This window comes from Globicephala melas, chromosome X (assembly GCF_963455315.2).
Source record: "Globicephala melas chromosome X, mGloMel1.2, whole genome shotgun sequence".
Lineage (NCBI taxonomy): Eukaryota > Metazoa > Chordata > Mammalia > Artiodactyla > Delphinidae > Globicephala > Globicephala melas.
Window position 1 is genome coordinate 41,218,988 of NC_083335.1, and position 25,759 is coordinate 41,244,746.

Here is a 25,759-nt window from a genome sequence, read left to right on the forward strand (position 1 = left end):
ACAAACTGAAGGTGAAAAACCATATGATCATCTCAATAGATGCAGAGAAGCTTTTGACAAAATTCAACACCCATTTATGAAAAAAACCCTGCAGAAAGTAGGCATAGAGGGAACTTTCCTCAACATAATAAAGGCCATATATGACAAATCCACAGCCAACATCGTCCTCAATGGTGAAAAACTGAAAGCATTTCCACTAAGATCAGGAACAAGATAAGGTTGCCCACTCTCACCACTATTATTCAATATATGTTTGAAAGTTTTAGCCACAGAAATCAGAGAAGAAAAAAAATAAAAGGAATCCAAACAAGAAAAGGAGAAGTACAGTTGTCACTGTTTGCAAATGACATGATACTATATAGAGAATCCTAAAGATGCTACTAGAAAACTACTAGAGCCAATCAATGAATTTGGTAAAGTAGCAGGATACAAAATTAATGCACAGAAATCTCTGGCATTCCTATACACTAATGATGAAACATCTGAAAGAGAAATTAAGGAGACACTCCCATTTACCATTGCAACAAAAAGAGTAAAATACCTAGGAATAAACCTACCTAAGGAGACAAAAGACCTGTATGCAGAAAACTATAAGACACGGATGAAAGAAATTAAAGATGATACAAACAGCAGGAGAGATATACCATGTTCTTGGATTGGAAGAATGAACATTGTGAAAATGACTATACTACCCAGAGCAATCTACAGATTCAATGCAGCCCTATCAAACTACCACTGGCATTTTTCACAGAACTAGAACAGAAAATTTCACAATTTGTATGGAAACACTAAAGACCCTGAATAGCCAAAGAAATCTTGAGAAAGAAAAGCGGAGCTGGAGGAATCAGTTTCCCTGACTTCAGACTATACTACAAAGCTATAGTAATCAAGACAGTATGGTACTGGCACAAAAACAGAAATATAGATCAATGGAAAAGGATAGAAAGCCCAGAGATAAACCCACGCACATATGGTCACCTTATTTTTGATAAAGGAGGCAAGAATATACAGTGGAGAAAAGACAGCCTCTTCAATAAGTGGTGCTGGGAAAATGGACAGCTACACATAAAAGAATAAAATTAGAACACTCACTAACACCATACACAAAAATAAACTCAAAATGGATTAAAGACCTAAATGTAAGGCCAGACACTATTAAACTCTTAAAGGAAAACATAGGCAGAACACTTTATGACATAAATCACAGCAAGATTCTTTATGATTCACCTCCTAGAGAAATGGAAATAAAAACAAAAATAAACAAATGGGACCTAATGAAACTTAAGAGCTTTTGCACAGCAAAGGAAACCATAAACAAGATGAAAAGACTACCCTCAGAATGGGAAAAAATATTTGCAAATGAAGCAACTGACAAAGGATTAATCTCCAAAACTGACAAGAAGCTCATGCTGCTCAATATCAGAAAAAAAAAAAAACCAACCCAATCCCAAAATGGGCAGAAGACCTATATAGACATTTCTCCAAAGAAGATATACAGATTGCCAACAAACACATGAAAGGATGCTCAACATCATAAATCATCAGAGAAATGCAAATAAAAACTACAGTGAGATATCATCTCACACCAGTCGGAATGGCCATCTTCAAATACTCTACAAACAATAAACGCTGGAGAGGGTGTGGAGAAAAGGGAAACTTCTTGCACTGTTGCTGGGAATGTAAATTGATACAGCCACTATGGAGAACAGTATGGAGGTTCCTTATAAAACTACAAATAGAACTACCATACGACCCAGCAATCCCACTACTGGGCATATACCCTGAGAAAACCATAATTCAAAAAGAGTCATGTACCACAATGTTCATTGCAGCTCTATTTACAATAGCCAGGACATGGAAGCAACCTAAGTGTCCATCAACAGATGAATGGATAAAGAAGATGCGGCAGATATATATAATGGAATATTACTCAGCCATAAAAAGAAACGAAATTGAGTTATTTGTAGTGAGGTGGATGGACCTAGAGTCTGTCATACAGAGTAAAGTAAGTCAGAAAGAGAAAAACAAATACCATATGCTAACACATATATATGGAATCTAAAAAAAAAATGGTCATGAAGAACCTAGGGGCAAGACGGGAATAAAGACACAGACCTCCTAGAGAATGGACTTGAGGATACGGGGAGGAGTAAGGGTAAGCTAGGACAAAGTGAGAGAGTGGCATGGACATACACTACCAAACGTAAAATAGATAGCTAGTGGGAAGCAGCCGCATAGCACAGGGAGATCAGCTCAGTGCTTTGTGACCACCTAGTTGGGTGGGATAGGGAGGGTGGGAGGGAGGGAGACACAAGAGAGAAGAGATTTGGGGACATATGTATATTTATAACTGACTCACTTTGTTATAAAGCAGAAACTAACACACCATTGTAAAGCAATTATACTCCAATAAAGATGTTAAAAAATAAAGAAGTGAAGGAAACAATAGCAAAGATCAATAAAACTAAAAGCTGGTTCTTTTAGAAGATAAACAAAATTGATAAACCATTAGCCAGACTCATCAGGAAAAAAAGGGAGATGACTGAAATCAATAGAATTAGAAATGAAAAAGGAGAAGTAACAACTGACACTGCAGAAATACAAAGGATCATGAGAGATTACTCCAAGCAACTATATGCCAATAAAATGGACAACCTGGAAGAAATGGACACATTCTTAGAAAAGCACATCCTTCTGACACTGAACCAGGAAGGAATAGAAAATATAAACACACCAATCACAAGCACTGAAACTGTGACTAAAAATCTTCCAACAAACAAAAGCCCAGGACCAGATGGCTTCACAGGCTAATTCTATCAAACATTTAGAGAAGTGCTAACATCTATCCTTCTCAAACTCTTGCAAAATATAGCAGAGGGAGGAACACTCCCAAACTCATTCTATGAGGCCACCATCACCCTGATACCAAAACCAGACAAGATGTCAAAAAGAAAGAAAACTATAGACCAATATCACTGATGAACTTAGATGCAAAAATCCTGAACAAAATACCAGCAAACAGAATCCAGCAGCACATTAAAAGGATCATACACCATGATCAAGTAGGGTTTATCCCAGGAATGCAAGGATTCTTCAATATATGCAAATAAATCAATGTGATACACCATATTAACAAACTGAAGGATAAAATCCATATGATAATAGATGCAGAAAAAGCTTTTGACAAAATTCCACACCCATTTTTTATAAAAACCCTCCAGAAATAGGCGTGGAGGGAACTTACCTCAACGTAATCAAGGCCATATATGACAAAAGCACAGCCAACATCGTTCTCAATAGTGAAAAACTGAAAACATCTTTTCGTGGTGTCCTTGTCTGACTTTGGTATAAGGGTAATGCAAGCCTTGAGTTTGAGAATGTTTCATCCTCTTCCATTTGGGGGAAGAGTTTGAGAAGGACTTGCATTAATTCTTTTTTAAATGTTTGGTAGAATTCACCTGAGAAACTACATGGTCCTGGGCTTTTCTTTATGAGATTTTTGTTTACTGATTCAACCTCCTTACTTTGGTGATGTCATGTTTCCTTTGTTGGTGTCAAATTTCCTTCATTTTTCTTGTTCCTTGAAGTCTTGCATTGCACTCTTTGCATTTAAAGTAGTAGTCAACTCCTTCAGTCTTTACTAACTTAAGGAGAGAAATACATTCCTTCAGTCCTTCTAGGGTTTCTAAGGCTTTCACAGACCTTTTATGGATATGACTGCTTCTCACTTCTTACTCCTGCTTGTGGCAGAATTCATAAATTTGTATACTTCTTTCAATCCTCCAGTGCACCAGACTGGGTGTTGACAGCCTCCCTTTTGCTTTCCCAAGGGCAAAGCTAAAGCTAAAGAGGCCAAATTTGTGGCCTCTCCATGGCTCTCACATTCAGGTTAGCCTTCTGTGCATGCTCACAAGCCATCTACCAGAGCTTGCTCTTGCTGCCTTTGAGAACACACAGTGGGCCACAGGGTGGAGGTTTGTGGGGGTGAGGCAATCAGGGTTCTGGGGGTGCCAGTGGGACAGTTGTAGGGATCCACATGTGAGATGTCCCAAGTGGCTTGTGGGCTGGCTTCTTGATAGAGTCTGTGAAGCAGTTAGTAGGATCTATGTCCCATTAGTGCCCTCCAAGAGTCCTATATGTCACTCTCTCAGCCTCTTCCCACTCCCAGTCATGCAGCTGATGACTCGGTACTCTGAAAGGGATGAGAGAGAAATGGGCCTCTTGGCCGTGTCCCACACAGCTGGGAAAGCCAGGCACTCCTTAACACACTTTCACTCCTCCCCCCATCCCTGCAGGAGAATTCACTGGCCAAGAAAGTGTCTCTTGGAACTGAGGGGTATTGCTTGGGGGAGGGGTGGTGCAGGTAAAGTCAAAATGTTACTCCTTCCCTCTCCAACGCATCCAAACTCAAATATATATATTATATATTTGTTTGTTTCCTCCAACAGCATGCTGGACCTTCTCTGCTGGAAACCTAGAATTCCATAAAGGCTTTCTTGTCCATGGGTGATTGTCTCATCCGTAGGTGATTGACAGTGTCCTTCAGGGGCTCCCAGACCATGGCTGAGAGGGACTGGGACCAGCACATGGGCCACTGCAGGGTCCGCAGCCAGGACTGAGATCTGTATGTGTATTACCTGAGGCACGAGTGGGTGAGACTCCTTCCGGGTCCTGTGGCATATGGTGTTGGATCCCACAGCTTTCACAAAGGCACTTTTATTTGTAGATGGATGCTAAATTGTTATTGTTGAACGGGGCATATGTTCGAGGAATGTCGTATTTGGCCATGTTGCTAACATCACTTCTGGCAATGAGTCCTTAAACACCAAAAGCATGATCTATGAAAGGAAAACCTCTTAAGTAAGACTTTATTAAAATTAAAAACCTCTGCTCCCTGAAAAATATATTTTTAAGATAATGAAAAACCGAGCCAGAGACTGGGAATAAATCTCTGCAAAATACATATATAATAAAGGACTGATATCCAAAATATACAAGGAATTCTTAAAACTAAACAACAGGAAAACAAATACCCATTTTAAAAAATGGGCAAAAAGTCTGATTAGACACCCATTTCACCTTAATGGCTCTAAAGTGGATTTTAGGAACTGAGGACAGAGACCAAATATTATAACAAAAGATGCTCCAATTGCCTTATCACTCAGGAAATTCCAAGGGTTTTGGGAGCTGTGAGCCAGGCACCGTGAATGGAGCCCAAATATATACGAGAAATATATTTTGATCATCTTTTTTTTTTTTTTTTTTGTGGTACCTGGGCCTCTCACTGTTGCGGCCTCTCACTGTTGCAGCCTCTCCCGTTGCGGAGCACAGGCTCCGGACGTGCAGGCTCAGCGGCCATGGCTCACGGGCCCAGCCGCTCCGCGGCATGTGGGATCCTCCCGGCCCGAGGCATGAAACTGTGTCCCCTGCATCGGCAGGCAGACTCTCAACAACTGCGCCACCAGGGAAGCCCTATTTTGATCATCTTAATGACAAAATATATTTCTTATAAATCACAATATTGCAGTCCACCTCTTGGTCTTTGAACACAGATCCCTTATAGCAAAACAATAAAAAATGTCAAAAGATATGGCACATTACTAGAATCTCATTCAATCACTAATAACTATTGAGTCCATTATGAAATCTTATGAAAATGTCTCCCAGGGCAAGGCCACTCAGGTTTGCAGGCTTCTATTCAATCTTGTCAGTTTCCAAAAGCAGGAGTGATCCCAGCAATATATGGCTTCACCCTTTCAGTGATCTAGTATAATTTAGCCGAGAGGCAATATCATCTTTTGCTCTGGGCCTCTTTTGAGATGTTGATGTAATACTGGATTTCTCTCATTACATAACCCATTTATTCATTTTCTAACCCACAGCTACTATTTTTCATTCTCTCCACTTACACCCAAACTTTTCCATCTTTGGAAAGGACGTTAGGTTCAGTCACTGTACTGGTCTAGATGGCAGGCAGCAATACTAGTCTAGCAAGTCCCACCCCCTCAGCTCACTTCTAGTCAGATAAGGTAAGGTAACACAGGTGCAGAAGTTACACAGGTGAGCTATGTTTATCACCAGGCAATATAGCTGCATTCACTGTTAATCCTAATTTTCCCAGATTGGGTGAAGGCATATCCTGCCCCAACAGGCCCTTAGGAATTCTGACATAAAAGTAAATAGTTTCTTGCTTAGGAATCATCCCTGTTTCATGCCCTTGTAGTTGCAGCCCTGGTCCTGTGACCATTGTATCAAGTGGTGGGGAAAAGAAAAAGTTGAGGTGATACGGAGAAGACAGAATACCAACATTTTCCCCACCCCCTCTTCCCCTGATCCACCAGAAAAACAGAAATCTATCCTGTGGGGATACTCTTTTAGCCCCACTCATGTTCAGCTTGAGTGTGAGCACATACTCGTGAAGGCATGTAAGCCAGCCCTTCATGCCTTTATTCCCCACCCACCCACCACCCAGCCCTTCATGCCTTCATGCCAGCCCTTCAAGCCAGCCCTTCATGCCTTTATTCCCCACCACCCACCATAAAGCCCTTCATGCCTTTATTCCCCACCCACCATAAAGCCCTTCATGCCTTTATTCCCCACCCACCCACCACCCAGCCAATATTTTAACTGCCCATTCCAATTCTCTATCAAACTATGACTCTAAAGAGGTTATTTTTCTGACCACTGCTGGACATCATGTGATGTAGAGTGTGTTTGTTCCTTGGTCTAAAGAAATGATTCTCAACCGTCCAAATTTGTGCAATATCTTTTGTTATAGTACTTTTGAGCATTTGCATCTACCACTGGGTAGGCAAAGCCCAGTGCAGAGTCAATGTCTGTTCCTATATTCCTGTCAGGACTCATCTGTAGCCTCCCAGGACTACAAGCATTAGTCTGACTTGTCAGCTCTAATCAGGGCCTCCCCAAAATCCCCAAGGAATCTGCCACATAGCCATCTGCAGTCTGTCTCTTTTGCTGGCATACGGAACAGTTCTTACTGGCATTGCCTCAGAGGATGCAAGAGAAATATGTCTAGATTCGGTCCATCTTTGCACTGCTGCAACTAACTCCCCCAAGTCCACTCATTTCATGGACCCAGGTGGCCACATCAAGGAAGCATATCAAAATGTCCACTTAGTGGTTCCAATCACCTTCTGAACCTTGGAAGGGGGTTCTTCTGATGGGCATCAACATGTCCTACTTTAATGTACCCCTTAAATTCCCAGTGATTTCCATGAGGCTGTGCCCTATTAAGGCCATCCCTTTAACAGTCCAGTTTTCCATTGCCTAACTACCTGACCATATGGCCAGGCCATGGGCTACTGTCCATGTGTAGGTAAAAACCCAAACATAAGGGCTTTTGCCATTGCTCAATTCTTCCACCACTGCTAGGAAAACAGCATGCAATTCAGCACACCAGGATGATCTGTTTTTACCTTCTTCAATCAGAGTGGTGACTTTCCAAACATTTCCAAGATATTGTCTGTTCACCATGGAACTGCCATCCACAAGCCAAGCAGCTCTTTGTTGGTCAGTTAAGGGCTCTTTATAGGGCACTGTCCAAGTTACAACAGAATCCAGTAGCTCCTCACACAGTTCCAGAGTCAGTCCTTGGTGAAAAGAGGCTCGCTGCTCTCAAGAGTATCTCCCCCTTGCATCTCCCAGGCAGCATGTTCCTTTATAAACCATTTCCATTTTATTATGGAACTCTTCTGGGCACTGCCATCCCCATAATCCTAGATATTATGGCTATTTCAAGTTTCAAGATCACTTTATGTCCTTCAGTCACAGTCTTAGGGGTAGCTTCAATTAATCACTGATTGCAAGGTAGTAAATGCCCCTCAAATGGAAATTCTCTAGTCCAAAGTGCCAGTAGTTGTTGAGGTGCTCACAGCTCTTGCCATATGCCCCAGTCTATTCTATGCCTCACATAGGGCTATCACACAGCCTACCAGCACCTCAGCCTCTACTCCACGCTGTTTTGGCTCGGGCAATCTTACTGGTTGCCATTTAGCATGTCCAATTAAAACTGCTTGAAGGGTAGATTTACATGCCTTCTATTTATAATACTAGGTATGGGAAACATTCACCAGTCAGTTATAATGTCCATCCCCACAATACAATCAGGTAAAAAAAGAAAAAAAAAAAGATGCAACCACTTCACATAAAACCTGTTTAAATATGCCAATTCTCCTACAAACTTTTACCTTAATTTCATCAACCCTTACATTCCTAACGGTAGCCTCCACTAGGACTTCATCAATAGGTTTTGGTTTTACAATACTAGGTAAGGGAGGTGTTCCCCAGCCAGACATGGTTTCCATTCCCAGAAAACTTTCAGGTAACATTCCAACTTTCATAATTTAATTAACCGTTACACTTTTATGTTCTCTCAGTTGAACTGTAGCCCGAGTCAAGGTTTCACCAATGGATTTTGGTACCACAGTTCATAGGATTCCTGTATCAAGGAGTCCTGGAAACTTTTCTTCACCTCGACTATTTTACCCAAGCTTGTGCAAAAGGTTTTGGATCCTTAGGAAGGGGTAGAGCCAAAGGACTCTATAAGTCATATAAAGTCTTATGTATAAGACTTATATAAAGTCTTATATATCTTAAATCTTATATAAATATAAGATTTGTCAATCTTATATTAATTGTCTTACCCCTTGCCCTAAGTGATTGGTCAGATCTCTCATTGTAATTTCTGCTTTCTGGCTTTCAAAATTTCTCCAAATTGTGGTAAACAGAGCTGACTTCTTTGGGGCCCTTTAATGTTGGGGGGCCAGCAAGTCCTTTGGTACTGCTGTATTAAAATCTCTGTTTTAAGCCCACCAAGATCTGTTTTATTCACTCTGCTTCTTAATTATCATCTAAAGATTTCCACCCTGCTGGGATGAGTCCCATGACTCTCCTTTTTCTTTCTTCTTTGTTCCACTCCTATCAACATTTGCTTTATTCACCTTATTCCTTAACAACTGTTTAAAATTTCCTACCCTGCTAAAACTATTCTCTTGATTCTCTCCTCTGCTGTCTCCATTCTCTTGTTAATAACCTAATATTTTTATTAGCATCTATTAAGACCATGAGGGGAAGCTGAGACAGCAAATTCCATAAGGCTTCTTGAACAATCCCTCGGTTTTGCAGCAGTAAGGTTACAATGGGGTATCCATGTAAAAGAAGCCCTTTAACCACAGCATCTACCATGACCTGGATAACAAGTATATTCATTGGGTGAATATCCTGGTCATCATAAAGCCAGCCCCACATGGCTTGCATACAAAGCATATCAGCTGCTTCATCTGGGGTGTTCCGCTTGGCATTCATAGAGGAAGATGGACAGCCCCCTTCTCAGGTAAACAGACCTTACAGTGGTCTTTATACCATCCACCAGGCTAGTTGTTCCTTCAGAAATAACCTCCTGTGTGTCTGGATCACACATAGCCATCTGTGATTGTTCTATAGTCATCTGTGCAACCTGTACCAACCCAAACATGCTCTTTCATTCTGCAGCACTCAAAACCAAAGACACAGCTCCTAAATTAGTCACTCACAACTTATTTCAGTAAAGGTTCCTCAGTAAACTGATGATATCAATCTACCAAATAAAACAACTCTTTCACACTATGTCCTCTGGTTTCAATAGTTTCTTGGTTTTTCCCTCACCCTACAATGACTACCTTCTTGGTGACCAGAGGTTTTAGAGGTACTTTCTGTTGCCCCTGCATAATTTTTACCTTGGAGTGGGGGCAGCTGTGAGGCTAGTGGTTGAAGCTCAGACTCACTGAAATCTGAGCTTGGTCTAGCATCAGCGTCTGATCCAGCACTCTTTTACTTTTAGTTTAGCTATTAACAGATAACAATTACCAAGGGATTGTATATTTTACCTCATTCTTATTAGTCTGCATTTCCTTATTCATTCAGTGAGACAACTCCCCAGGAGTTGGAGTTGATGAAATAAAATTCATATTTTATGGCAAGACAAGAAAAATTTAAACATAAACTTTTTCTCTGCCCCTTTGGGCTTCCTCCCTCTCCTCTAGTGTGTATTGTGCATCTGCACTAACCAGACCTCCCTAGGAGATAATCTTCCTTCTTAATCTTGTAAGGGGTCATGATGGCCCCCTACTCACTTTGTACATGCAGATCCGGATTGTGTAAACTGTCAATACATCACTTGATATATAATCCTTTGTCTCAAAAATGTATATAACTGTACTTTGACCTCTAACAGGTGGAACAGTCCTCAGAGCTTTCTGAAAGTCTGCCTTCCTAGTTATAATCCTCAGGTTGTCTCAAATAAAATTTTCTATTTCTTTCTTAGACTGACTATCAATTTTTCATCAACAGATCTATCCCTAAATTCCATTGGTAACTTTTACCCTTAGTAATGGATTGTAGCACAGCTGTTGCTCCATACTATGCACGACCATGAATCAAAGGTTCCTCAACCCCCACCCTTTCATCCTTTCTTTTCCCAAACTACATGTTTATGTGAGCCAGGGCTTTCTAGCAAATCCCACTTCTCTGACACCAACTAAAGTGGTTCTGAACCCAATTCCAATCTGTGTGTGTCGGGGTGTTGGGGGGAAGATAGTTTCCTACAACAACAACAATCCTCAAATGCCAGCAAGGTGTCCTAGGATTAAACTTAATTATGACACTATCTACCCAGAGAGAGCATCAGAGTCCACAGGTCAGGGGCTCAGTCCCACAAGACTGCTCTCCACTTCAAATGTCAATCTCAAGCCCAGGTTGTTACTTGCGCTTCTGACCGACCAACTACAGACTGGAGGTTTCCACGACTCCCTCCTTGGACTTCAGATGCCAACTGCGAATCCAGGTTGCTACCTGTACGGCTAGACAGCTACCACCTGGCTATAAATTAGAGGTTCCTATGGCTTCCTCCTTGATTTCAATTAATTTGCTAGAGTGGCTTACAGAATTCAGAGAAACATTTTACCTACCAGATTACTGGTTTATTACCAAAGGATGTAATTCAGAAACAGCCAGATGGATACATAGGGCAAGGTATGGAGAATGGGTACAGAGCTTCCATGCACTCTCCCAATGCTCCACTGTTCCAGAATCTCCCCATGTTCTCCAACTCAGAAGCTCTCCAAACCCCATCATTTTGGGTGTTTACGGAGGCTTCAATACATAGGCATGATTGATTAAATCATTGGCCATTGGTGGTTGATTCAACTTCTAGCCTCTCTCCCCTCCCAGGAAGTAATAGGAGGGGTTTCGACTGAATATTACGACCTTCTAATCACAGAGTTGGTTCCTCTGGCGACGGACACCATCTTTGGTGCTTTCCAAAAGTCACCTCATTAACATAAACCCAGTTGTGGTGGAAAAAGGCTTGTTATGAGTAATAAAACACCTGTTTCACCATAATGGCTCTGAAGTGGATTTTAGAAACTGAGGACAAGAGACCACATATTATGACAAAATGGCTCCCATTGTTCTTATCATTCAGGAAATTTCAAAGGTTTCAGGAGCTGTGAGCCAGGAACCATGGATAGAGACCAAATATATATGAGAAATATATTTTGGTCCTCTGAATGACCAATTATATTACTTATATATCACAACATCACAGAAAGCTTACTACAATAACTATAGCAATCTAAACAGTATGGTACCAACATAAAGATAGACATATAAACCAGTGAAACAGAATAAAGAGCCATGAAATAAACCCTTGCATATGTGGCCAAATGATTTTTGACAAGGGTACCAAGATCATTCAATGGTAAATGGACATTCTTTTCAAGAAATGGTATTGGGAAAACTGGATATCCACATGCAAAAGAATGGATTTGTAGCTTTACCTTATACCACATACCAAAATTAACTCAAAATGGATCAATGACAAACTCAAGAGCTAAAATTTTGAAACTCTTAGAAGAAAATATAGGAAAGAACTTTATGGCACTGAGTTTGGCAATGATTTCTTGGATAGGACACCAAAACATAAAAAAAGATAAATTGGACTTTGTCAAAATTAAAAACTTATGTGCATCAAAAGACCCTTTCAAGACAGTGAAAAGGCAAGCCATAGAATGGGAGAAAATACTTGCAAATCATAATATATGATAATGGATTAATATCAAGAATATTTAAAGGACTCCTAAAACCTAACAACAATAACAAAAAAGCCAAACAACCCTATTTTTAAGGATTTATTTTTAAGGGCAAAGGCCTCAGATAGACATTATTTTCAAAAAAGATATGTAAATGGCCAATAAGCACATGAAAAGATGCACAACATCACTAGTCATTAGGGAAATACAAAGCAAAACCATGAGATACCACCTCACACACATTAAGATGGGTATTATCAAAACACAGAAAATAACAAATGTTGGCAAGGATGTGGAGAAATTGATACCCATGTGCATTTTTGATGTGAATGAAAAATGATTCAGCCACTGTGGAAAACAGTATGTCAGTTCTTCAAAAAGATTAAACATAGAATTACCATATGATGTAACAATTCCACTTCTAGTTATTTACCCAAAATAATTGAAAGCAAGGGCTCAGACAGGTATTTTTACCACCAATGTTCTTAGCAGCATGATTCACAACAGCCAAAAATTGGAAACAACCAAAATGTCCATTGACAGATGTATAGATAAACAAAATGTGGTATATACAAACAATGAAATGTTATTCAGTCTTAAAAAGAAGTAAAATTTTGATACATGCTACAAGGATAAACTTTGAAAATATTATGCTATATAAAACAGCCAGACAGACACAAAGCAACAAATATTATAGATACATTCTAGATACATTGTATCTAGATTTGTCAAATTTGTAGAGATAGAAAATAGAATAGTGCTCACAAGGGCCTGATCAGAGTGGGTAGTGGGAAGTTATTGTTTAATGGATACAGAGTTTCAGTTTGGGATGATAAAAAAAAGTTCTGGAGATTGATATTGATGATGGTTAAATGACAGTGTAAATGTACTTAATGTCACTGAATTATACACATAAAATTGGTTAAAATGGCAAACCTTATATGTTATTTTACCATAAGTTTTTAAAAACCATAGAAATGTACAATACAAAGGGTGAACCCTAATATACACTAAGGACTTTAGTTAGTAATAATGTATCAATATTCATTCATCAACTGTAACAAATATATCACACTAATGCAAGAGGCTAATAATATGGGAAACTGTGTGTAGGGAAAGGAGGTGGTGGAGAAGAAGTAGTAGCATAGGGCTTCCCTGGTGGCGCAGTGGTTGAGAATCTGCCTGCCAATGCAGGGGACATGGCTTCGAGCCCTGGTCTGGGAGGATCCCACATGCCGCAGAGCAACTAGGACCGTGAGCCACAACTACTGAGCCTGAGCGTCTGGAGCCTATGTTCCGCAACAAGAAAGGCCGTGATAGCGAGAGGCCCGTGCACCGTGATGAAGAGTGGCCCCCGCTTGCCGCAACTAGAGAAAGCCCTTGCACAGAAACGAAGACCCAACACAGCCAAAAATAAATAAATAAATTAAATTTAAAAAAAAAGAATGGAGGGCAATGTCTACACTATATACTGAGTCCCCTTAAAAAAAAAAAAGAAGTAGTAGTATAGGAGAGCTCTCTGTACTATCTGCTTAATTTTTCTATAAACCTAAAACTGCTCTAAAACATAAAGTCAAGTAATTTTTTAAATGCCAGTATTATTGCATTTTTGGTTTGTTATTACTTGTTTTTATTCCAGTGTATTTTATTTATTCATTTATTTTTATTAAAGTATAGTTGAGACAATATTATGTTAGTGTCAGGTGTACAACATAGTGATCCAACAATTAAGTACATTATGAAATGATCACTACAAGTCCAGTAACCATCTGTCACCATACAAAATTATTACAGTATTATTGACTCTATTCTTTATGCTGTATATTACATCTCCATGACTTATTTTATGACTGAAAGTTTGTTATCTCTTAATCCTCTTCATCCACTGTCCCATAATCCCCACTCCCCTCCCCTCTGGCAACCACATATTTGCTCCCTGTATCTGTAAGTCTGTTCATGTTTTTCCAGGGTTTCTTTTTGTTTTCTTTTTCTTTTTTCTTTTTTGGCCATGCAGTTTACGGGATTTCAGTTCCCTGACCAGGAATTAAACCTGGGCCACAGCACTGAAATCCCAGAATCCTAACCACTAGGCCACCAAGGAACTCCCACTGTTTCCATTTTGTTTTGTTTGTTTTGTTTTTTAGATTCCACATATAAGTGAGCTCATATGGTACTTGTCTTTCTCTGTCTGATTTATTTCACTTAGCAAACCATCAACAAAACAAAAAGACAACCTACTGAATGGCAGAAAATAATTGCAAATGATATGTCCAATAAGAGGTTAATAGCCAAATTATAAAGAAATCACACAACTCAATATAAAAAAAGAAAAATGAACAATCCAATTAAAAGATGGGCAGAGAACCTGAATAGACATTTCTCTAAAGAAGACAGACAGATGGCCAATAGACACATGAAAAGATGCTCAACATCACTAATCATCAGGGAAATGCAGGTCTAAACCACAATATCACCCCATACCTGTTAGAAAGGCTATTATCAAAAAGACAAGAAGTAACATGTTGGCGAGGATGTGGAGAAAAGGGAACCCTCATGCACTGTTGGTGGGAATGTAAATTGGTGCAGCCACTATGGAAAAAACAGTATGGAAGTTCCTCAAAAAATTAAAAATAGAACTAGCATACCATCCAGCAACTCCACTTCTGAGTATTTACCTGAAGAAAACAAAAACACTAATTTGAAAAGATATATGCACCCCTATACTCATTGCGGCATTATTTAGAATAGCCAAGATGTGGAAACAACCTAGATGTCCATCAATAGATGAATGGACAAAGAAGATACACACACTCATTAATGAGTAATAACTTTTCATTCTGTCTTGGTGTGTGTATGTGTGTGACATCATCAGTATCGGCATCTGAACCAAATCTGGGGTGATAGTGTATTCTGTCTCTGAGGGGTGGCCACAACAGTCCCAAAAAGAAAATATATTTTTCTGTATAGTGGAGCCATGGGTTTCTTGCAGAATGAAGAGAAAGGGAGAGGGAATTAATTGTAAAGCTTTTCACTTAATAGAGTTGTTCATCTAGGCTATCTTTGGTAATTTTAATATTGTATTTCAAAACTTTACTATATATATAATGACATTAATGGATTTATGTAAATTATAAAAGTTCCTACCATTGTTCTTGGTATACCAAAAAAATGACATTACTTTAACAGGAGGCTCAAATGGAAAAGGCACAACCTTTGAGCCATTTCCTCTTGTTTCTTATCCTCTTGAGATTTATACACCAAGGGGTGACAGCCACAGAAGTTTTTGTTTTTCATACCAGACTAGTTTTGACTCAGAAGAAATTATCTGTTATGAAAACTTAAGAATGATAGTGTGCCCCTCCTCTAAAAGCTTTTTTGTACTTGGTCACTGGCTCGCTGAGGGATGAATCATTAGTTCTGGATGAGGATTTCTCACCTAAGGTGCTTCAGAGAGCCTGAAGTCCCATGTGGCTTGAATGCAGGTGGGATATAATGGGGACAATGAAAATATGCTGAAGGATATAGAGCCTTGAAAGACTTGCTAGGGAATTTGGTGATATTTTATAGATGGATTCCCCTGAAAGTTCCTCATTTAAAATTGAGGGTGGGTAAATAAATAAATAAATAAATAGATAGATAGATAAATAAATAAATAAAATTGAGGGCCCAGCAAAGGGTCGGTAGGTGCAAATAGTCCAGTTGTGTTGCAGGAAGATTCCCTGCTTTACTTGATGACAGGAAAGATGAGAAATCTACACTGATTTTTACCCCCAGCCAGCAACATATTGAGACAAGTAACATCTGGATCAGCCCTGATACTACATGGGCTTGCCTGAATTATTTTTCCAGAAAAGGACATGAAACAAGAGATGAGCAATGGGGTTTTGACTTCGAGTACACCCCAGGAACAACTTGGGAACTGACTATGTCTTCCATAATTCCTACTCAAGGACAGACCATCAGCTTCTTGCTTTGATACAATACCTACATACCCCAAACTCACCCTTCTCTTTAACTAATGGAAAATTTCACAGCCATCAACTGATTAAGTGTGTGCTCCACAGGGCATTTGAGACACAGAATATTTCCAAAGGGTCTGGTCCAATTGTACTGTGAAGATCCCCAATTCTGAAAGCAGTACCCACAGCTAGAATTCCAGACTATGGGAGTTTTGTGGATTAAAAACTAAGTTATAAAGAACGCCAAAAATCATCTAAGTTGCAACTGTATGTTGCAAAAAGCCTACCTACATTTTTTCACCCTTAATGCACAAACGTGGCTGGTTGTCTTTCATTTTAACTCCTAGATATACAGAAGATAGATTCAGATTTGACCTCAACAGAAATTAAACTAAAGATAGCTGCTAAAACTAGGGGTACATGACATCTTGTTGAGATTTGTAGGTTTAGGCCTTCCCCCAAACACATAAAAAGTTAGGAGAGAGAGGAAGCTCAATAGAAAGACCAGTAATTGTACACTGTATTTCTCAATACCCAATTTCCCAATTCTGGGCAGTTAAGGAAAGAGGAATGATAACAGCAAAGGAGACAGAGGGTAGGAGAGGCAGAGGTGACCCCAGATCCCAATCTAAACTCTGGCATTCTATGCCACAAACTCTTAACCAGAACTTAGCTTTTGTTAGGTATAAACAGGAGGAGCTGAGGTAGTATAGACAACATGGCTTCAGCTCTGTAAACTGTACAAATAAATAGGATAGTGGGATTAGGGGAAGTAATTTCTTCCTAACCACACACTCCTAAAGGACTTTGGTCTGCTGTGGCTGCCTCATAGAGCTGAGCTCTAATCAAAAGGGATCAGCACAAACAGGGCACTGTCATCAAACGTAGGTGCAAATCACCAAGTCCAAAGCATTGGTCAGCAAACAAAAGCAAATATGAGAGCAAACAGTCATAAAGATGGGGCAAATGAGATTTTCTATGAAGCAATTTTTTTAGTTAGACCCTAGAAAGGCCCTCCTCTGAGACCCAGGAATACGGGGAGTGGGGGAGCCTCAGATGAAGCAGTAAACTTGGTACCCCAAGATGGGGCACCTGGATGTTGAGGGTACAGTGGGACTAGGTCCTTTTAGAACCACACTTCCATGGCTTTGCTAAATGGGAATGAAAACCAGGAATTTTCCTGGAGGTTAAAAAGCTTCAAGATATCCTGATAAGACATCTTATGTGAAAGGCTGAGCACAAGTTCTGGGACTCAAACTGGAATGAAAGCATCTGTGTTCCTTTACTCCTAAGTCTATGTCTTCACCCCTTTCCCCAGGTCTGCCCAGATGTCAGCCAGTAGCACAGTCCTGTCTTCTTGTGTACAGAGTGATTCTACTCTTTGAACATGCTGAAACTAAATGATCTTTCAATGTAAACTTGTTTTGTTTGTACCCCACTACAGACGCAGACAGTGCTCTTTATTATTCTGTTACTTGTGCTTTATCCCTCTGACTAGACTTCAACTGAAGAACTAGGACAATGTTTTCACCAGTTTTAGCATGCAACTTTATTTACATGTAAATGAAGTATTAAATGAATACACTTATGTCAATATAAAGCACAGAAGTATAGTTTACTCAGGATGAATAAGTTCATTATTAGGTCATATTGCAGAAATACTAAAAATATCTTAATTTATATAGCACAGTAAAAATCAACAAACATTCAAGCCTTCAAGATCATTTGGTATCCATAAAACTGCCTCCTTCAATCAGCACAGATGGCATAAATATTGAACTTATAATATGCATTCATTTCATATTACAACACCAAAAAGTTATTCAAGGCTTTGTGAGAACATACGGCTATTCAGAGTTTGAGTATTAATCGTATAACTTTATCTCTCACCTCAGGATCACTGTGCTCTGCTAAGTCTTGTAGTTTCTGACCAAACTGTTTTGCTTCCTGGAATATGGAAATAAGTTCAGATTTAGTGAACTCTTCCTTGGTAAATAGCTTCACCTTCTTTTTGAATTGGAAATTTATATTCTCAAATATTTCAATGGTATTAAGAATATTGGCCTTTGACTCATTTTTGTTAAACGGCGCAACCAGTGATGACAGTACTTTGGCACTGATCAGTTCTCTTGTATTGGCTTGATTTTTAGACAAGCGCGAAAACACTTTTAAAACATAAAACTTGGTTTTGCCACTTCCCTTGTTTAACAAGGTGAGGATATCTGGAATGTAATTGACAATCATATGGTGGTCCTCAAATTTTACACTCAGCTGCACTAATAATTTTAGTCCAGCCAGTTGCTCAGGGGAGTTCAAAGGAAAAGAGATTATGTCCTTACAAACTTGGTTTACATATGACTCTCCTGTTTTTGGTTCTCCAGAAGACTCAGAGTTGTCATCCACCATATTTAAAGTTCTAGGGTGTTCTTTAACATTGGGATTATTGACCAAGTTTTCAATCATAACAGTAATACCTACATCATGAATTATATCTTGGGTAAATGGATAAGCAGGACTGATACCCATTATCATTGTAGCTATTTCATGAATGAAAGGATCCCTAGTTAACTTAAGTAGGGCAACGAGTTTATCAAACTCTTTAGGCTCTAAACTAAAAACATGTGATTTGCAGCGGCAGGCTTTTGGATTGGGCCCATACTTTTCCCTATACTTAACCTGTTTTTTGAGCTCAGCTAAGGTCTGGAAGTAAGGGCCATTATAGGGTGGGATCTTGGTCAGAGGCCGAATCCCCAGAGGAGTTTCAATCAAGGTCTCAACCAGAGTCCAGTTCCCTTCTGGAGGCAAGGATCGCTCCCCTCCCTCTACTGGGACTAGGACACAAAACCTGGCCCTTGACCATGCTGCCGCTTTTTGCTTTATAGTAAGTTCGGGTTTGGGCTTGGGCTTGGGCTTTTCCTGGATCTTACGTGGAGGCTTATACACTTGAAAAGGGGTCTCTTCTTCAGGCCAGAACCAGGATCCTACACTAGGCTCTTCTCCAGTCCAAAACCAAGAGCAGACATTTTCTTCAGCCTCATCACTGGACTCAATTACAATACCAGCTCTGTCCCCCACCCTCAACTTGATGCTGGCCTCTCTCCTTCTCTGCGACCTGGACCCAATATTGTCTTTACCATCAGCCTTAGCAAAGGACCTGATATTGACTTCACTTCCAGCACCAGCCTTGACTTCATACTTGGTCACAGCACTGACCCTGGACATAGGCATGGCCTTTGACTTGGTTTGGGACACTATACCAGGTTCTGTAGGGGGGTCTGCCTTAGTCTCAGCCACAACTCTAGTCTTAGTTTTAGCTTCCATCTTGCTCACTTCCCTTGTCAAGGCACGGCCTCAGTGTAGGTCACTGCCTGTATCCTGGCCATTGCTCCATCCCCAGGCTTGGCCTGGGTCACTGGTCCTGTTTCCGATTCTGTCTCAGCCACTGCCTTGGCATGGATCTTAGCCTTGGCTCTAGTGTTGGCAGGGCCACAGATTCCAGCTTTCAGGCCAGCCCCAGCCCCTCCTCTGCCCTTGCCTTAGCCTCGAAGCCAGTCATGATCCAAGTTAAAGGCAAGGCCAAGTTATGTATCCCCACCCCCGTCTCAGCCTTGACTGAAGGTCTCTCCCAAGTTGGTGTTTTCATACAAAGTCCAGTTGTCACTCAGCCCCCTTTCCAACTATAGGCTCTGCCAGTGATATAAACAACGTGCAGAGGAAGCTCACTCAGGGAAAGGAAGGATGGCTGTGTGCCTGAGCGCAGCCCTGTGGAGGGTGGTGGTCTTCAGCCACTCCAAGGCCACCAGATCTGCCACTGAAGTTGGACCTAGGGGTGGAGGAAGGAAATGGGGCTTTGAGTCTTTTCCAACTTTTTGCTCATGTTGATTAGCACAGAGAGACAGGAAAGTATGAAAATTCAGTGCTAAGTGTAAAAGGTAGATAATTAGCAAACTCCTTCTCCCTTCATTTCATGCTCCCTACTGTAGTTGCAACTACTGTAGTTGCAACTGATCTTTTTTCCAGACACAAAACAGAGTATGGAGAGTGGAAAAGCTGAATGGGAGTGAGAGACTGAAGATTCCCTAGACTGGCTCTCTACCCCTACCACACCCAAGCAGATCTCCACTACTTCATCCTACAGGTCTACTGAGGAAGTCTCCACATACACTAACCTTCTCTGATCTGGAGTAATTTTCTCCTCCTTTCCTTGCTTCCAATGATGACAAGCCCTACAGCAGACCTAAAGGCAGATCTATAGACAAATAAACAAACAGGAGGATTGGAAACTGATCTCTTGGTAGACTGACTTTGGTCCCTGGTCCCTATATATGTAGTTTGTCTAGTGTTTCCCTCCTTCTGGTCCCTTCCCCCATTGCCTGCTTCAGGACTGCTCCAGAAGAGATAGAATTCTCTATCTCAATCACTCTACCCTCACACCAATCTAAACAGATATAGGACACATTTCTCTTCTTCATTATTTCCTAGCTTCAAGTTGGGTTACCATTTACAAGCCTTCACAACAACTGAGAGTTCCACAGACCTAAGGACAGACCTACACGCAAAGATTCACAAATGCAGAGTTAAATAAATAAACAGAGACAATGGAGACCGAGCCCTTGGTAGAGATCAGTACTTAGGACACTGATCCTTTCTGGATACAAGTACCTGATTGCCAAAAATTTCTCTTTCTTCCTCCCCTCCCCCAAATCTCCAAGCTCCTCTGCTCCATTCTCAAAGTCTGACAATTCCCCTGCAGAGACAACTCGAAAATCGCTGCAAGATAGTGGTGGTGTTAGTAGGGATGGAATGCTCAAACCATGGAAATTGGCTTCGAAATCAAAGAAAAGTATGATTTCCAAATTTCATCTAAGTTCTTGTGTTTCCTTTTTCTCCCCAAAGCCTATCATTTTCTTCAACACAATGGGAATAAGGGAGGGCTGTTTGGAAAGCTGGCAGAAAGGAGATCTGGAATTTCCCCTAGATTCCTACCTGCTCTAGTCTTAGCCATCTACCACATCCAAGCACTGACCTCTCTACAGAAATTAAGCCAATTTTCTTTTTCTTATACCCTTTGAGGTTCACTGGCCCCTACCGGTCTTTACAGAAACATAGAGTACCGCAAATGCAGAAACAGACCTACACATATAAACGCATGATACATACTCAACGACCCAATGAAAAGACAGTGGGAGAGACTTGGTTATTAATAGTTAGCCTAGTAACCAGGACAGGAGACCCTTTTCTAATCCAGGGCCTTGATTATCAAACACTTACAACCTCCTTTTACACTCTTTCCCTCCCAGGGCTCCCCAGACCACTGCTCTCACAGACAGCAGCAGCCTCTCCTCCTATTAATGTAATCCACCATTTCTCCGCTAGAAGCCGCTACTACACTCCTTTCCCTCCCCAAACATGGTGGGTGGGGGGAGGGCAGTGTCGGGAAATAAAGCTAGCAAGAGGCAGATCATTTTTAATTTATCATTGCGTGCCGCTCAAATGAACCCTGTCCCTCTCTCCCTCTCACCACCCGCGCCCCATGACCAAGTCACATCTCCCACGTTCATCTCTGACACCCATATCCACACTCCCAAGCAATGCCCGCCTTCTCACTGACCTGCTCTGCTTGGATGAGAGGCAGTTTTCTCATTTCCTTGCCTCGAGGGGTGCCGAACCCTAAGAAAGAGGGACGGACAGTCAGACGGATACAAGGACACGAGACAATGGCGGCGACTATGTTTGGGGTTTGGCCCGGCACGGCAGATTCATGACGAGATACCTGCTTTATCAGATAAAGGGCCGTAACTGGCAAACGACTGTAACTTTCTGGAATTTCCTTCTCCTTACCGCCCCCAGGACGCCTCAGGGACCCGCTCCTAGTGACTCTTAACAGCTACCTTTTCCTCCGCAGACTTTGTCTCTCCACGTCCCCAGAACCAAAACCGAGCAGCTCTAGCGGAGTTGAAGGCGATCCGGCCTCACGGAAGCGGAGTGATACCAGGCCTTGCATAGTGCCGCTTTCTCTGTCAGCGAGCTCCGTCCCGCCTACCCTGGCTGTTTCGGTACTGGAGTGGGCAGGGGCGGGGTCTGGATTTTTAGAAAGCAGCGCTGGACGGAGAGAAGCCGACTAAACCAAAGGGTCTCGGTATTAGTTCCACTCTGTTAGGGAGCTCCTCCACCCCAAACCTACAATCTTTTCCCCTGAACTGAAATGTATACGGGTTTCGGGAGGTGACATCAGTGAATCCGCTTCGGCCTGATAAGGCGGACGGATACCAAAATATAGTTGTTACAAATTCCCTTCTCCAAAGCCTGCGGCCTGCCGTAGTGTGTGGGTTGGGGGAGGGGGCCGAGGTAAGAAGGTCAGGAAGGAGGCTCAAGACTGAAAGAGGAAGGTAAATTCTGATCTATTCCAAAAACTATGCGTCACCTTTATGAGAGAAGCCCCTTCAAGCCGCCCTTCTCAGCAATCAGCCTTTTGAACTAAAGGGCAGGGGCGGGGCGGGGCGCCTGGAAAGCTGCTCTGGTCCGACTTGCTGATCAATATAAAACACCTTAGTCTTTTCTTGTTCTTCTCCTCTAAGTTTCTCGCCCTTATTGCCTACTGTATTTCTTGCACAGAAATAGTCGAAGGTAAGGTGGGATGAGAATATAGGGAAAGCACAGATGGATGGAGAGAAGCATATTAATACCAAACTACCCCGGTGTATACATAAGGCATTCTTATGCCCTGCCTCCCCTCCTGACGCCCACGATATTTTCTGCACCTAAACACGCAGGAGCCTGAGCATGGGTATGTGGAAAACAACTCTGTACTCATGGAAGAGGATGAATCTCAAATATCTTTGTACTCTTGAGCCACCTCCCACCCCACACCCCCACCGCAGGGTTTCCTTATTTGTCACCTAAAATGGAAGGTGAAGTGGAAGAGAGTTAAGAAAGCAGCACTAAAGTGAGAAGGGATTAAATGCCAAACTATCTCGTTGTGGGGCCCTTTTTACGCCTGACCCACCATATTGCTTGCACAAAAAGTCAGATGAGGTAGAGGAAATATCAGAAAAGGAGGCTGGAAGAGGAGAGGCGATTTGAGGCCAGACCACCCCGGAGGTTCTGGGCAGCCCTCCCCAGTTCTGCTTTCACTGTTCCTGGGACCACGGAGGGGAGGAAGGTGGGAGGCGGCGCCCGTGGAGGCCGAGCCACTGCCCCTCTTCTAAGGGATGACAGCCCTAGATAGACCTCTGGCCTGAGGAAACAAACCACCTGTCTGTGCCAGTGTTGTCATTCTTTCTGCCACACTGCCATTTTCTCAGTCACAGTGGTAGCACACTTTGCCATTTCGCCATCCCCACAGTTGCCCAGGAAAGAGGGCCTTTCCCTGTCAGAACCCGCAGCGCCTCAGACAACCCTCCCTGTCTCACCCCACAGCCAGGTGTCAGGCACCAGGTAGGGCCTCACCTGGCTCCTCTTCACTGTCCTCTCTAAGGAAAAAGGGACACTACCCATGCACTTCTCAAGGGAGATCCTAGCTGCTCTCCTGACTTCTCTCACCACTACATCCTGCCTAATGAATGCATATGCTCATTCTCCCTGAATATATATATATATTTTTTTGATTTTCCATTTCAAGTTGAAAAAAGTGAGGGGCCATTGAGTCATGAAAATTCCATGGCACCTTCTGCTGTTTACAGATCAAGGCCTATCTCTAGGTTTGTCTTTGTCTTTGATGTCTGTAACCCCAAGGCTTAGCCTAGAGTCTGCCATATGGGAGATGCTCTGTGTATAATTTTCAATGGAGGAAGGAAGCAAAGATTTTTTAAAAATACATTTTGAAAAGAAACCTGGAGAATCTAAATCACATTTTGCAATGAACATTTGGGAGGATACGCGTAATTTAGATTTGATAGTTTTTTTTTTCCTTTTCTGTCTTTTTTTCATGCTTGAAACTATGCCTTACTAAGCTCCTTAATATATAGCAAACCCCTATGAAATCATAAAGAAAAGACCAGTGACCAACAATCCAGTAGAAAAATAAGCACATATATGAACAGATTGTTCATAAAAAAGACAAATCAACATTTCTTAAATATATGAGAAAATCTTTCATCTCACTGATAATAACAGAAGTGAAAATTATAATTACAATGATATATTGTTTCTCATCAATCATATTGGCAAAGAACAAGAAGTTTGGAAACAAATTGGATTGGAGAAAAGGTGGGAAAACTGGCATCCTTATACATTGTTAGTGGCTTGCCTCTTTTGGAGGGTAATCTATTGTTAGACAAATATGTGAAAGAGACTTGGAGGCTTACTTGTATGAACTTTTGTGTGTGCTTTTCGAATTTCTAACCTCATATTTATAATAACTATTCAAAAATAAATTTTAACTTAAATAAAATATGCCTTATAATCAGAGGATATTTTAAACACACCACATATTCTTAGAAATGCTCCAAATCCTCAGACTTACACACTTAGATTCTAAACCAGGCCACCATGTTAGTAAAAGACAGTGAGAAAGGCCCACTGGTTGTCTTAGAAATGTTTCCAATTCTGAAATGGCATTAACGAGGGTAGATGGTTTATCCTCCAAATTTGAAGGACAAACTTCCAAGAGGCCCTTAACTACACATTTCTCCTGTAAGATTCACAATCTATTTTACTGGGTAAGTCCATAATAAATGCTGTACGGGCACTATTACTACTATTAAAGATAATTGTGCTTTCCATCGAGGAGACTGTATCTGGATACATATAGAAGTGTGATGTGAAACAGCACTCTTGATACTTAGAAAATATCCAAAGAGCAGAAAGGGTAGCCATTGAAAATAATGATTATGGAAGATAAGCTTTCTATTTTTTAGGCACCTTTTTTGTTTTAGGGTAGTCCCAGATTTTGGTCCTTCCATTGGAGGAAACAAAGAATGGTGAGATAGTTCTCATGATTATACTCTTAACTGAGTTCATATGCTGCTTTAGAAATGTTCTTTGTTCTGAAAATCATTTAACTTCTTTTCTATTGCATTTTTTAAAATTTATTTATTTATTTATTTATTTATGGCTGCATTGGGTCTTCATTGCTGTGTGCAGGCTTTCTCTAGTTGCGGCAAGCAGAGGCTACTTTTCATTGCAGTGTGCGGGCTTCTCATTGCAGTGGCTTCTCTTGTTATGTAGCACAGTCTCTAGGCATGTGGGCTTCCGTAGTTGTGGCACACAGGCTCAGTAGTTGTGGCACACGGGCTTAGTTGCTCCATGGCATGTGGGATCTTCCCAGACCAGGGCTCAAACCCATGTCCCCTATATTGGCAGGCAGATTCTTAACCACTGTGCAACCAGGGAAGTCCTATTGCAATTTTTTTTTTCTGCGGTACAAGGGCCTCTCACTGTTGTGGCCTCTCCCGTTGCGGAGCACAGGCTCCGGACACACAGGCTCAGCGGCCATGGCTCACGGGCCCAGCCGCTCCGCGGCATGTGGGATCTTCCCGGACTGGGGCACGAACCCGTGTCCCCTGCATTAGCAGGCGAACTCTCAACCACTGCGCCACCAGAGAAGCCCTTTGTTGTTGTTTTTTGTTTGTTTGTTTTGGGTTCTTTTTGCACCTATTGCAATTTTTTTAATTGAAGTTTCTGCGAATGTCTATTTTCCCTATCCTTTAACTTATTTTTTATTACCTAAGTTATATATGCTCACAGTAGAAAAATTGGTAATTATAAGAAAAA

General features: G+C 41.3%; 2 protein-coding genes across 2 annotated transcripts in view; both read right to left on the reverse strand.

The window, feature by feature from the left end:
- Window positions 1–22,006, reverse strand: part of GPRASP3 (G protein-coupled receptor associated sorting protein family member 3) — a 153,841-nt gene extending 131,835 nt beyond the window's left edge. Inside the window, exons 1-2 of the mRNA XM_060292879.1 lie at window positions 21,937–22,006; window positions 21,657–21,715 (exon numbers count right to left, since the gene is read on the reverse strand). The gene's annotated coding sequence lies outside the window, so the exon portion shown is untranslated. The remainder of the gene's footprint in view (window positions 1–21,656; window positions 21,716–21,936) is intronic.
- Window positions 17,576–19,775, reverse strand: ARMCX5 (armadillo repeat containing X-linked 5). Its single transcript, XM_030851612.2, has one exon. It carries the CDS (start codon window positions 19,364–19,366, stop codon window positions 17,897–17,899), a length of 1,470 nt encoding a protein of 489 aa, XP_030707472.2. The 5' UTR covers window positions 19,367–19,775; the 3' UTR covers window positions 17,576–17,896.
- Window positions 22,007–25,759: the final 3,753 nt, after the last annotated feature.

What these genes read in the sequence shown, in the direction of transcription:
- ARMCX5 (XM_030851612.2), bottom strand. Translation starts at nt 19,366, where the DNA reads ATGGAAGCTAAAACTAAGACTAGAGTTGTGGCTGAGACTAAGGCAGAC.